The sequence below is a fragment of the Myxocyprinus asiaticus genome, chromosome 46, assembly GCF_019703515.2.
Source record: "Myxocyprinus asiaticus isolate MX2 ecotype Aquarium Trade chromosome 46, UBuf_Myxa_2, whole genome shotgun sequence".
Taxonomy (NCBI): domain Eukaryota; kingdom Metazoa; phylum Chordata; class Actinopteri; order Cypriniformes; family Catostomidae; genus Myxocyprinus; species Myxocyprinus asiaticus.
The window spans coordinates 23056728-23071108 of record NC_059389.1 but is presented as its reverse complement, the minus strand read 5'-3'; the positions used below and the strand labels follow the sequence as shown (position 1 = coordinate 23071108).

General features: G+C 36.3%; 1 protein-coding gene across 1 annotated transcript; it reads right to left on the bottom strand.

Annotated features, from left to right (window-relative positions):
- Positions 1-12013: 12013 nt before the first annotated feature.
- Positions 12014-13211, bottom strand: LOC127436200 (pleckstrin homology-like domain family A member 2). The gene is made up of 2 exons (XM_051690216.1): positions 12632-13211; positions 12014-12339 (listed from the first exon to the last, which is right to left on the bottom strand). The coding sequence occupies exon 1, from the start codon at positions 13168-13170 to the stop codon at positions 12655-12657; it is 516 nt and encodes a 171-aa protein (XP_051546176.1). The 5' UTR covers positions 13171-13211; the 3' UTR covers positions 12014-12339; positions 12632-12654.
- Positions 13212-14381: the final 1170 nt, after the last annotated feature.

Genomic DNA, 14381 nt, shown 5'->3' with positions numbered 1-14381 from the left:
TTAAATGAGGTTGTGGATTTGACTTGATCAGCTTGAGTTAACGTGCTACCAAGTAGATGTCCACCCAAGAATCATGCATGCCATGTGGTGAAATAATTAACATATGCTCCAGATGGAGTAGATGCATCAACTTACATTGGTTGTCAACAAAAGTGAAGATGGCAGTGTGCCTTGATATTATTCTTACACAATACCTAAACCTCAAAGAATCTTTCAAGATCTAAATGTTCCTTGTTGACTGTGGAGTGATGTAGCTTAGTGCTTAAAGGAAGGTCCAGGCAAGAAGTTTCCAGACCGGGCCTGGTGGGCGATCGTTACCCAAGGGGACACCACACGGCCCCATCCCACCATTTGGTGACTTGTACCCAAGTGGGAACCACACATGTGCTCATGTTGGTTATGTCCTGATCCCGTTCTTCCTAATATTATAGTAAATGTGTCAAAAGCAACCCCAAGAGACTTTTTAAATGTGGCAATATAATTTTCGGACTTTTAAACATAATCCTGTTGAGTCCATCCTCAAGTGCTTTTCCATGAGCTTTCATTCCTTTCATTGCACCTTCCAAATGTGTGTTTTATTGAGTTGGATTATGTGCTGAATTCGATTTAATCAGGGGGTATATGAACTTTAAAATGGAAGATTTTCCAAGCTTTACAATTTTTCTATTGTGTCTAGGGAGGATACCTTTTCTATTTCCCATGAAACACTTATACCAAATAACAGTCTGCTCTTGAAAACTCTCCCAAAGGAGGAAGTGTATTGTGTGCATAACACTTTTTAACATTTTAAAGATTTTAACAATAGAACAGCGCCAAACATCCCGTTACAGGCACTTTAGGGAGTTTTAAAGACAGTCAGTCATATGGAAAAGTGATATCTATACTTGTATGACCTTATACTTCCATATGAACTGTGATTTATAGATACTTAGATCATACCTATCCATTTACAGTCAGAGAAACAATCCAGGATCACTTTTTCCATTTCAGTTCAACAACAGTCCCAGACCTCCATTCATATTGGATTCATCGAGCCAAAGAATAGAGATATATAGACAGGCCATTGTATCAAGGATACAAAAGAGCACTTCCTCTGCGGCTGGAGCCCTGAAGTGCTAATTCCTCATACGCTTTCACTTTAATAGCCCAGCCGAGCCCATGTTAAACAGTGGCAACATAAATCATGGATTCATAAGAAAAGGAACAGCTGCTCCTAGCACAGGTGCACGGAATTCCCATCCACACAACAGGACAAAGTGTCAGAAGAGGAAATGATGTAGCGGCTTTCAATCCGATTGTGTGGGTACGTCCACACCTGTATGTGTGCAAAATAGATGATTAGAGCCCAGAGAAATTCATTAACAGTCAAGCATTACTATGACTGAACAATCATCTGAACAGTGATTTGACCCCTAAGTATCACACTTATGATTTTCGCATGGCCAACAATAAAGGAACAAAAAATCCCATATACTTGCTTTGAAGGAGGGAGCTGTGTCACATTTAGAGACCAAAATATGATAGATACTTGAGATAATCTTTTCAGCCATTAACTCACAAGCAACCACATATCGACATGCTAAAAACCACACAGAACTCCTTAACAATGTATTGGCAACTGCCCACAATACGCTAGCTTCATAGTGACTTGCTTTTATTTTCTTTCGTTGTGCTTCCCCAGCATGATCACACTGGAAATCGACATGTTGTTTCTGAATGTTCTTGTTACCTGAAATTGGTCCATTCTGCCAAATTAGTGACAAGTGCCATCCTCCAACAGCCATTTTTGCACCAGTTCAAGTGTGATCTCCTTTCCCTCTAGCACTACTGATAGCACAATGCATGAGCAGCATTAGAGAAATGGGTTCTGGTCCCATTCAAACCAGGAAGTAATAGCATTCACATAAACAATCGTGAGCGCAATTTGGAGGTTGCATTTTCACTCTAAACTTATATTTTTACTCCACTGATGGTTAGGTTTAGGGTTGGGGTTTAGGTTAGAGGATAGAGTTAATAAAATCTGCATTCCTGTTGACTGTATTTCATCATAAAGAACTAAAAATACTTCCTTTTTGCGCCACTCCGTTGACATTTCACCTGGAAACTGGAGCTCACAGGTGCCCTGATGTTCAAAAACACTTCCCGCGTCAGCCACTGGGGGCAGTGCTTCAAATTTCGGTAAGCACAGTGTTTAGCTAAAAAAAAAATCAATCTACTGTTTCCGAATTCACTGTGAGATCAATCTGAACACAGACCGATTTCAGCTAAGGAACTTTCGACCTATTGTTGCCGAATTCACAGTGCAGTCAGTCAGGTTATATGAACTTGGCTAGAGTTACAAGCAATTAGTAAGGGGTTTTCCATGATTGGGTCAGGTAACTTCCACAGACATCCCCAACCATCTCCTGGGTATTAACTTAATTCACAGAAAGTGGGATTCCAACACTTAACCACTGCTGAATATATGAGTAAGTAATAAGAGGTCAAACATATTGAAAAAACTTTGTGCCAGGGACTTTCCACCTGCAGCTCTAATGTGTTTCTCACAAAACTTGAGCCAGGCTATGAAAGTGCTAAAGTATGTAATCTTACCATAGAGAGTTGGCCCTCGGGCCCCTAAAGATTTGTTTTACTTTCTCTTGCTCTCATTCTCTCTCTGTGGCTTTTATAGACAGCTGCAGAATATGATACATTTATGCTGTAGTTTCTAACAGATGGAATAATTCCCACATTTTCAGACAGAGTATATAGTGGCCCCAAGAAATATTTGGACACTTAAGGCACACTTAAAATGTATGAATGTCTTTGCAGTTAATAACTAGAACTTTTCTCAGAACAAACTTCTTTTTTCTGAGCCATTTTTCACTTGCTTTAACTAGCAGATCCTATTGTGATTTTTAGTGGATGTATGAAGTCAGTTCCCCTCAAGTTCACACAGGCGTTCTAGCAGACTATCCACAGGTGTAGTTCATCATTATCTATGTTCCACTAACGTTTGACAAACAGAAAGTGTCCAAATACTTTGTGTCTTAATGTTGAAAAGTATATCTAAAACTTATTTTTGTGAAATGTTTTGCTCTAAACGTGTGCTAGTGCCATTTTTCTTTAAAATAAATGCCATTTGCTTTGATTTTTTGTTTCAGTATGTATTGCATAGAGTGTGCTTACTGCAAATGTCCAAAAAAAAACAAACAGTTGAAATGTCCACCCCAAACATGGAAAAGCTTATATATATCCACGTTGCTTTGGTGCTTAGGCTCAAAACAAAAATGTTTTGGAAGCTGGTCATTCTATATCTGCTTTACATTTTCTTTTACTGTGATGATTATTATTCTTTTTTTGAGTTTACTGGTTTCTCTACTCATGGTATTTTTACAAACAGAACTATGTATAAATGTATGTTTTCCCTTGACTACATAATATGTTTTTAAGAGCCAGCTATGTGTAAATTAAATACACTCATTGAGCACTTTATTAGGAACACCTGTACACCTACTTATCTACTCAGCCAATCGTGTGGCAGCAGTGCAATGCATACAATCATGCAGGTACGGGTCAGGAGCTTCAGTTAATGTTCACATCAACCATCAGAATGGGGACAAAATGTGATCTCAGTGATTTGGACCATGGCATGATTGAGCAGAAGTTCTGCAGATGGAAACGCATTGTTAATGAGGGAGGTCAACAGAGATTGTCCAGACTGGTTCAAGCTGACAGAAAGGCTATGGTCAGGGGTGCATTAACACAGGGGCTTATATGGGCTGAAGCCCAGGAGCCTACAACTCCCATGGGGCCCAGCGGGAGGAGCGTGTTTAAACACTTTCAGAGGAAGAAGCGAGCTCATGGGCCCAGAGGTACCTTAAAGCACCACTGGCTATGGTAACTCAGATAACCACTCTGTACAATTGTAGTGAGCAGAATAGCATCTCAGAATGTGCAAAACGTCAAACCTTGAGGCGGACAGTCTACAACAGCAAAAGACCACGTCCGGAAAATTATTAAGACCATAGTGTTCCTAATAAAGTGCTCAGTGAGTGTATAATGTATTCTTGGCCGGTTTATATGCATACTATAATGTTTTGATGGACTATAATTATTTCATATAGATGCATTGGTATTTTGATATAATATATTTAATGGGAAATCTGCTTTTTGTGCTTTTTGAGTTTAATTAATTGTGAATCCTCTCTTTAATTAATTACGATACATCTCTTGATATGTATGCATACTATATGCAAATATGTATTCTCTTGATATGTGTGTATGCCAGTATATAATATATAAAAGTACAACATGTCTATGACAATTTTTTTTTAACATGTTTACTTTAGTATATCATCTAGAAGAGTTATAGTAAATGCTTTACTCTGATCTATACATGGAATTATGTGCTGCTTTTATGTGGACAAAGATTACGATGTAAATCGAAAACGTTTTGTTCCTGCACTTTTTTGGCCTCTTAATAAATATCCTGGAAGATTGTTTCTATGGACATTGGGTGCCAGCTTTTTCTTTGTTCCTGCAAGCATCCAGATATTTTCTGGGCTATTTTATGTAGATTATACAGGGTCAAATATTGCTATCAAATAGTGTGTGTTGTGCACACAATGGCTTTGTTCAGACAGGTAACAAAAATTATTTTTTGACCTATCTTACCCAAATATTCCAGGTTTAATACAAGTAATACAAGCTTTAATTGACAGCATTTGTGGCATAATGTTGATTACTACAAAAATTAACTTCGACTTGTAGCCACAAGACAAACAATATGCGTATTTACAGGATTTTAATGTAATAAAATCGCTTACTAACCTTTTCTGTTTAAAGTAATATCCAATTTTACAACTGGTTGGTTGCTATGACGTCATAACATCATAAACCCTGTAATCCCAGTAAACGATTTAAACAACTTTACAGCTCAAATAACAGGCCTACGAAAGTTTTAACAAAATAATTAATGTCAGTGCAGTTATTAAATTATAAGCTTCACATTTCTGCCTTTAAACCCTCCAAAAATTGGCCCCATTCACTTCCATTGTAAGTGCCTCACTGTGACCTCAATATTTTGCTTTTTTTTTTTTTTTAATTGAGGGACGAGTCAAAATTATACATTCACATTCAGAATTTTGGAAGTGCGTTTCAGTCTCAATGGCCAGATCGGAAATCGAGACATTTTTTTTTTTTTGTCATTCAAGACACGAAATGTACAGTAGGTGACGTTATACACAATGTACATAGCAATACTGTCTATAGCTGTGTTGTTTCTACATATAGTGAATATAGTAAATAGTGAATAAGTAAATCAATAGTTATTTTGGACACAGTAAAATACATATCTGAATATGTAAAATACAGTTATGACTCGTTTACAGTATGTTGTCTAATCATGCGCCGCCTCTAAGTTCAGCCCCATAATCAACATGAGCAGAGGCAAAATCTAGTTTTGCGTCCTCTCTTTCCACAATTACATCTACACTTAGTTTTTGTAGACCATAAGAAAGTCTTTTGGCATTGTGTTGAAACCTACAATGTAGATGAAGTGAACACTGACTACACTTGTTGAACAAATGGATCAGATTTCATCGCAAAACTCAAGTGTGAACAATCATCCTAAAGATCGGATTTGAAAAACAAATTGGAATTGTATGCAGTGTGAACAATATGTGCTGTGTACAAAAGATGTAGTCTGAATAATCTGTGATCCGTGATATCTGCAGAATGTCTTTTATGACCAATAAATAAATAAATAAAATATTCAAAGTTGTTAAATGCCTGAGTGGTAAAACTGAACTTAGAAACATAAAATAATCAATAGCACAAAACGTGTGGCTATACCCATTTTCTTTTTTTTTTTTTAAATGTGATCACACAGGAAGGAACTTGTCAAGTCTTTGACAAACCAAATTTAATTCTCAGAATGCCTTCAGATGCCTATAGCCAAACATTCAGGTTATTTATATTCATACACGCAGGCATGTAGACCCATAAATAACCAGAGAGGTGTTTCAAAAATGGAAAAGCATTAGAACTAAAAGACTTTCAATAACTATGTACACACAAACTTTTCATCATGTCATCAATAGATGACAGACTCCATTTTCCATTTGTTCGACCATCACATTTGAATGTCACATCAAAAGTCACATTCTTTCACCAGGTCTCTGATTGGCTCTTTTTTTACTTTGTGTGGTCACAAGACAAGAATGTGAGGTATGACTCAGGTGTGGGCTAACCTGACTGTGTGGGCAGATTCCAAACTTACACTTTAACCGTAAATGTATAAAAGACACAATAAGCATTGATGAAAGGAAGCATAAACCGCTTTGCATAGCATCAGCATAAATCATCGCTACAGGAAAATGACAATCATGATACAGTGATCCAAACGTTTGTTTGTGTACATCAACGCACATCTACGTTGTACTAATCTGAGTTTGAATAATTTGAATACGAGTGGGCTGGTACAAAAAAGTATGCGTTTACCCCAATAGAGAAAAACTGGAGAATTTGTTTTTTATTATTTCACATTTTTACGAGTTCAGTGTAAGACTGTATTGGCTTAGTCAGTTGCTAGTTGTTTCATAACCAGAAAAAGTGAAGAGTATTTGACTTGTGATTACTGATGTCACACAGGTGGTAAATGAGCATTTGAACATTTCAAGAAAACCAGATCCACTTGATTAGTTCTGCTTAGCTAAATTAAGAAACGTTTTTTTTAAATGAAACGTGAGATATACTTAAGCTTAGATTCCGTTAAGGGGTTGTATATGCTTTGATGACTGATATTCTGAGGATGTTGTGGGACAGGATTTTGTTAGGGATAGAAAGACTGTCATTTTAAATGCTTTGGATTACACAATTATATTTCTTTGACATTGAACTATCACAAGGCAAAGATGATTAATTAGGGCATGTAAAATTGTGACTCCCAGGATCAAACAAGTTACCTAGTGGGTGAGGTTTATCTTTCAGATAAGAGACATTTCCGCTCTGAACCCAACCCTAAGTATATACACCCTCCAGTTACACCTACATAAATGCCTATGAAGCTTTAAGTTCTCATACTAAATTTGTAAAAGTCAGGAACAGAAAGTAAACACTCGATTCCATTGTGTCTCTGTTTTTATTGTCTAAGGTTCACATGTTAGTGTAATGGCATTCTGAAATTTGCGTTCCATCCTTTACAAAAACACAAATAATTGATGAAGATTAAGAAATTACATAAAGTTTAATAGTGTGCTTACATTTTTTATAGAAGTTCACTAGCCTCATCTGTTATCAATGAATACATATTTTTATAAAAGAAGCATACAATGTACAGTATATTTCAAATCAGGTGATATCCATGCTGATGATGTTGGCAAGATTTAGGGATCTATTTTCATAAGCGGGCAAAGCACAGAGCTATGCACAGTATCTTATCCAAGTTTTGTGAAAGAGCTATTTCTAAGTGAAATTTTCATGCCAGGGCAAAGCGGAAGTGGGCAAAGTGCAAGCGCAAGTTTGGCATGATTTTTTTTGACCACTTCATTATTTTGAATATAATTTTGTTTCATTTGAAGTGTAATTTGAATTTAGAAATATTCTTGGTTTAAGTTTTTCACGTTTCAATAAATGAATTTAAATATTCTGAAACGAAGTGAAGTGTGCGCCAATTCAATCACTGTTAACACTAGCCATGATTTGTTTGTCTGTATATGAAAATTATTGATAATACTTACATTCTCAATAATTTAAAGGAGCCTACAGCCGTATCCTGAACCACATTTTCCATCCGTATATAGGAGCGTGTCCCATTTAACAAGGACACAGTTAATGCACAAAATAATGTAAGTCCATGTTTCTATTCCTCTAATTTATTGCATACAGTCCATTTACACTACCAACTTTTTATGAATATGCTCCCTTTGTTTAGATCGCTGGTGCTTGAGGGAATGGACTATATAATAGGACGTAGACGCTGAAATAATTGGAGAAGAACTACCTAATTAAATTGCACTTGACCCAGACCATTAGCCCCTTGCACGTGCAATTTCACCAAACCCACTTGCACCTAGACTTAGCGCATGCTTGCAGAAAATGCTAAAAACTTCATGGCCATCCTCATTGACTTTGCACTTATGATTTATGGCATAGCGCTGCGCTTAACACTAACACTCTTAAAATAGGGCCCTTAGTTGACAAATTAATTTGCATAGACAAAAATTATTTTTAATCATCTTGAAATTGTTGCTACTATGTCAAAACTCTATTTTTTCAGATGCTGTATAAACTGTACAGTATACACTCAAGATTTGCGCATTTCAGTTTCATAAAATTTAAAAGAAAAGCAATCAATAAAATTCCATCAAATTGAATTGTGTACTGTTTAACGAAATTAAATAAATAAAACTTAAAATATTTCATTATTTTATTTTATTAAAGATAATTAAATTTAATATGATGGAAATTTGTTATGAAATAAAATGCATATGCCTTAAAAAATATGTATTTACTTTTTTGAGAGAGAGATTGTATATGGGGCTACTGCAGGGGCGGACCGGTCATCGGGAGCACAGGGCATTTTCCCGGTGGGCTGCTGGGTAATTTGGGCTGGCCTGCTGCTGCGTAAGTACCGGCCTGTCCTACAGGCAATATTGGCCATGCAGGAAGCCATAACAAAGCAAGAATTCAATAAGCATAGTAAGGTCAAAACAACACAATGGCTTTTTTTTTTAAATCATGTAATGGCTTATATTTTGAAATCGCTTACACAGTGGTGCAGTCTCTGTATGCACCTGTTTACTCTGTAACTCACATGGACTTAATTATTTGACATACAAATCACAATAATGGTGACAATCAAAAACAACATATTAAGTATAAGATGAGCTCTGAGTAATCACAAAATGACAAATAACTGCAAGTTATAACAAATACAATAATAGCAGAATAAATAAAATTGGCAAACACTAAAGCTATGAGGAGTACATAGTCATTTGTATAATTTATTCATACTGGGCTTTATTCAAAGCATTACTGGGAGCTGAAGTGCAGCTTGCTGAATAATGTTCATGCCTGATAAATGCAGAAAATAAGTTATGAAAAATTTTACTTTGTGGCTATTTGAGTCTTTGAGGCTTACTTTGTTTAAAGGATAGCAGAAAATGCGCTTGTCAAAGTATAGGGCTTTTCACTTTTTCTCAGGAATAATCTGGGGAAAGAATTAAAACACTGCAGATATAAAGATGCAACAAACTCATTTAGAGTGAACATATGAGCAATTAATCTGAAAAATATCTATATTTGTTTATATTTATATATGTACATATTCTGGCCAACTTTGTTTTCATTGATTTTTTTGTAAATAAACATTTACATATAGTTATGTGGGACATGAAATGTTAAGCATTGTCATCAGTGTCCTGCATTGTGACACTTTCTTCATCTATCTTGTATAGCTACAGTATATATACATATATAATATTGTGTTATTATACTTGTTTCCACAACCTCATATTAACTAAGACAATAGTTTATTTGCACTTCTGGTAAAAAGTTGATTAAGATCTTTACAAATTTTGGAAGAACTTGTCACAGCACCTAAAATACACACTTTCCCTTGTACTTTCACGTACAGTTTAATCTGTATGTTGGATAAAAAAAAATTCTTTGTCTGAATTATAAAGTGCTTATTTTTAGTGGTTTCTCTAAAAAAATCCATTCATCACATTTAGTGGTTTTATATGTTTTAAAGTTATGACAATTTTTGCACTGGTGAAATCAATGAGCCGGTGTGGTGTGTTGTGGGCCGGGTTTGGTGTGCCGTTCTGGGCCAGAAAGTCCAGTGCCATTTTTTAGTTCCAGTCTGCCCCTGGGCTACTGTATTGACTTTAGGCTACTAATTAAAGGTTTGAACAAAACTTCTCACTCTTTTGAATTTATAATAGTAAAATCATCAAAACTGTGATATAACACAAACAGAAGTATGGAAAATATTATGAAGGGTCCAAAAATTAAAAGAAGAAATTAAAACTATTTTAGCTATTTCAAAGCAGAGTCAGTACCAAGATGTGATCTTTGGGGGAGCATTATGATCTTTAGGGTGGGCAAGTGGTTATCTCTTTATTCAGGTAGGGGGTGTCAGAAGTTTCTGGGGAGCACAAGGAGAATCTAGGGGCAATAATTAGGCCTTTATATCAAAAGCTTTTTAAGATTGTGAGAAACATAAATTCAATCACATCCGGTACTGTAGATATATAATTTGTAAGAATAGATCTTCATTGTCCATGTTACATCAGTAATCCTGTTTTCACCATTATTTTCCATAAATAACTCAAAACAATAAACCTCAAAAAGAGGATAGGGCACTGTAAATAGCTATGAAATGTGCTGGTTATAAATTTCACTACATTTATGGAGACATCCTCAAATCCAGATACATCCAGATCTCCAGGGCCCTTTAGAGAATACAAACTGAAACCGAGCCACCAAGTCTGTCATGATCCCATAGCTGAGGGGGTAAATTAGTGAGACATATGTCTTGACTGGAAGGGTATTGGTACTGCTCCTTAGATCAGTGTGTCGCTTTGATCTGCATTGTAGCTAGATACTACTTCAAAGGTCATTTGTAAAGCTGTGCATTACCAGAGAGAGGTTTAGTTTTCTAGCTTCTACTAAATCAACATTATGCACTTTGCTTTGACTTACAAGGCAACTGACCACATATGTACTCCAAACAACATATCTTAAGCCCCTATAGTTCTAATTTGAGTCATTTAAGACAATGTTTCACTTTTTCTTTTCTTTTTTTAGCACAAAACAATGTAAAATAATTTCAGCTATTGGCAATTTGATCACATTTTGAAACTGTTCAGTGGTGATAAACTCTGAATTTGAATGATGTTGTAACAGATGACAAAAGCTTGATTGTATGCAATGATGATTGCCTTCCTGTAATCATCTGTCATCAGGTGATAAGGTGGCGGCGTTTATTGTACTTAGGATGAATCACAAATTTAATTATCTCCTTTTCGCCTACGCCTGTTCACAAGGGCAAAACTGTAGATTACAGTCTCAATAAAACCAATCAAAAGGACCCGAAGGAAAATAAAATCTGTTCTCGTTTTATCATTTAATACATTATACACTCACTGAGCACTTTATTAGGAACACTATGGTGTGGTCTTCATGGTCTTCTACTGTTGTAGCCAATCCACCTCAAGGTTCGACATGTTCATTCTGAGATGCTATTCTGCTCACTACAATTGTACAGAGTGGTTATCTGAGTTACCGTAGCCTTTCTGTCAACTCGTACCAGTCTGGCCATTCTCCGTTGACCTCTCTCATCAACAAGGCATTTCTGTCCGCAGAACTGCCGCTCACTGGATGTTTTTTGTTTGACACTATTGTGTGTGAAAATCCAAGGAGATAGCAGTTCCAGAAATACTCAAACCAGCCCCTCTGGCACCAACAATCATGCCACGGTAAAAATCACTGAAATCACATTTTTCCCCATTCTGATGGTTGATGTGAACATTAACTGAAGCTCCTGACCCATATTTGCATGATTTTATGCATTGCACTGCTGTCACACGACTGGCTGATTAGATAATTGCATGAATAAGTAGATGTACAGATGTACCTAATAAAATGCTCAGTGAGTGTAGATTGAAATGTTGCAGTATAATGAACTTCTTTAAACATGTTTCAGGAAGTGGGTGTGGCATTCTCATAATACAAGTGTATTGCAATCCCATATAACAGGTCTATTGAGCTATTTATCTAACAAACAATGCCACCACATATTTGAATGAAGGAGTCACTTCCACAAGAGGGGACTTTCCACTCCCTGAAGTAATGTCTGGCTTTCCTTCAGACTACAGAGTATATCCGAAATGTATAGCTATTATGATTGTATGACCACTGCAAAAGCAATATTGCACTAGTGCTGCTTCTCAAACTACTTACGAAGTACTTTTTTATGAAGACATTGTCAAATATTTCAAATGAAGACATCCAGTCAGATAAAAACTGAGCTTTGTGAAAATTTATTTAAATAAATACATAATGAAATAACTTAATACAACATTGGTATTTGCAGCATTCCTTTGGAAAAAATAAATAGATACATTTACACGTAGTACATATCCAACACCTCATCGAACAACATCGAGGCAGTTAAGAAAGTTCAAGAATTCAGTCTTGTTGGGTTTGGCCAGTTGAAATCATTTCAGGTTTCCAAAGACCTTCATGGACCAGCTCAAGGATCCTCCTTTACCCGAGCACATGGGCTCCTTTCAGACATGCCGACATTGTCTTCACTTTGGTCCAAGCATCAGGATTCACTCCTGTATATCTCTAAGCAAGTCAAACAAAAAAACTGAATAAGTGATTTGGGTTTTCCTACAGTATACCACCATAATATAACATTATTCATCTGTATGTAGCCTCTATGCCATTGATAGTGTGTTTTTAAATCAAATATTTGTCAAACAGTAGGTGATCATGTCTAACAAGATGTTGGTTAATTATGTCATACATAACATATGTTAATCACCATATCACATATAGGTTATGTTTCATTTAGTATAGATGTAGCCTATATAACCGACATAATTCACATGTTTGCACGTTTTAAGGAATTTCTTACCATATATGGCTTGGATCAACATCTTATGGTGCTCTGGCCTGGCATCTTTCTTGCTGTCCCAGAGACGTGTTCTCTGTTTCTTGTCGCGTTTTAAAGTCCTGAATGGCTTTTCTGTTCTGAAAGTCAATCAGAGCCATTGTGATCACGGCATTCCAGCAGTTCTCCTCGCCCGAGCAGCGAAAGTCAATCTCCTTATTGTCTGTCGTTACAATGGTGAAGTAGACGAACTTGCCGGTGCGTTCGACACAATCGACCTTCTTAATAGACTGCAGCTTGAACTCTTTGCTCTTGGTTTTCTTCTGGGTGTCGGCGTAGATGTTCAAGCTGTCTGTGGTGAGAACGCAGGTCTTTCTCTTCCAGAACTGGAGAAGATTTTCGCTCCTTTTCTCCAGCTCGCCTTCTTTCAGGATTTGGGAGATCTCAGACCCCGTCATGTTTTTGGCAACAGTAGGGATATGTGCGAAAAGACAAGAATACGAATGTCCGAGAGCTTCGTACAATCTCTTCTGAAGTCTCCGACCGAGACCGCGCTTCTTCATGCGTGCATACAAATCCAAACCGAATTGAGCGGACCTGTAGCAAGAGCAGAGTTTATGAAAACACCGGTCGCCCGGCCTACTTGACGTCATACTGGATCAACTGTTACTTGAGTAATCAATGGTAGACGAGTAGGCGGAATTCTGGCACTGGGATCCGTGGAAGATGAAGAGCACAAGTTTTCGTGGGGAAAACTTTATGCCTCTGACATGCCTGAACACAGTTAGGATTCGCATACAATTTAATTGTTTTCTGTCAAATGTGATTTTTTATTGTTTTAATATAATCAATATAATATAATATGTATAATATAATATAATATTCCAGTTGGGACGCAGTTGACTGGATTTATGTTTCTTATATTCTTACAAACCTGTGTGTATACACATATGTAAATATGTGTGCCTATTTATGAATTCCTTTAAAAAGCGAACATTTCAATATATTTAGGCTATTTGTTTATTTTTTTAGTGAAGAGTTGGACCAGAAAATGAATAAACAGCAAAAAGTGTCCAGCATACATGGGAGCTCATTCAAGATGGATGGATGGATATAAAGATGAATGGACAGACAGACAGATAGACAGATAATCATATATTAATCCTCAATAATATCCTAGACTAATTTGGAAATGTAATCATTTTTATAAGTGACTGAATGACCTGATTTCTATAATGAGTCAATGGAGAATGAGTCAAAAGATTTCACTTCTTTGATGGGTTCTACATTAACTTTGTGTGGGTGTGACTATTGCTTCATTTCATTATTATTATAAAGAACAATGACAATCCCTGATCCTCTCTTGAAGGTAAGGCTAAGGAAAAGAAGTGTAGCACACTTTAAGGGGGAAATAATATATTATGACATATTTTACAATTGTTCCATATATATAGATAGAATATCTCAGCTCTGTAGGCCCAAACAATGCAAGTGAATGGTGGCCAGAACTTTGAAGCTCCAAAAATCACATAAAGTCACCATAAAAGTAATCCATAAGACTCCAGTGGTTAAATCCATGTCTTAAAAAGTGATATGAAAGGTGTGGGTGATAAACAGATCAATATTAAGTCCTATTAGACTATAAATCTCCACTTTCACTTTCACATTCTAAAAGTGAAATTGGAGATTTATAGTAAAAAAGGATTTAAATATTGTTTCGTTTCTCACCCAAACTGACTGCAACGCTTCAGAAGACATATATTAAACCACTTGA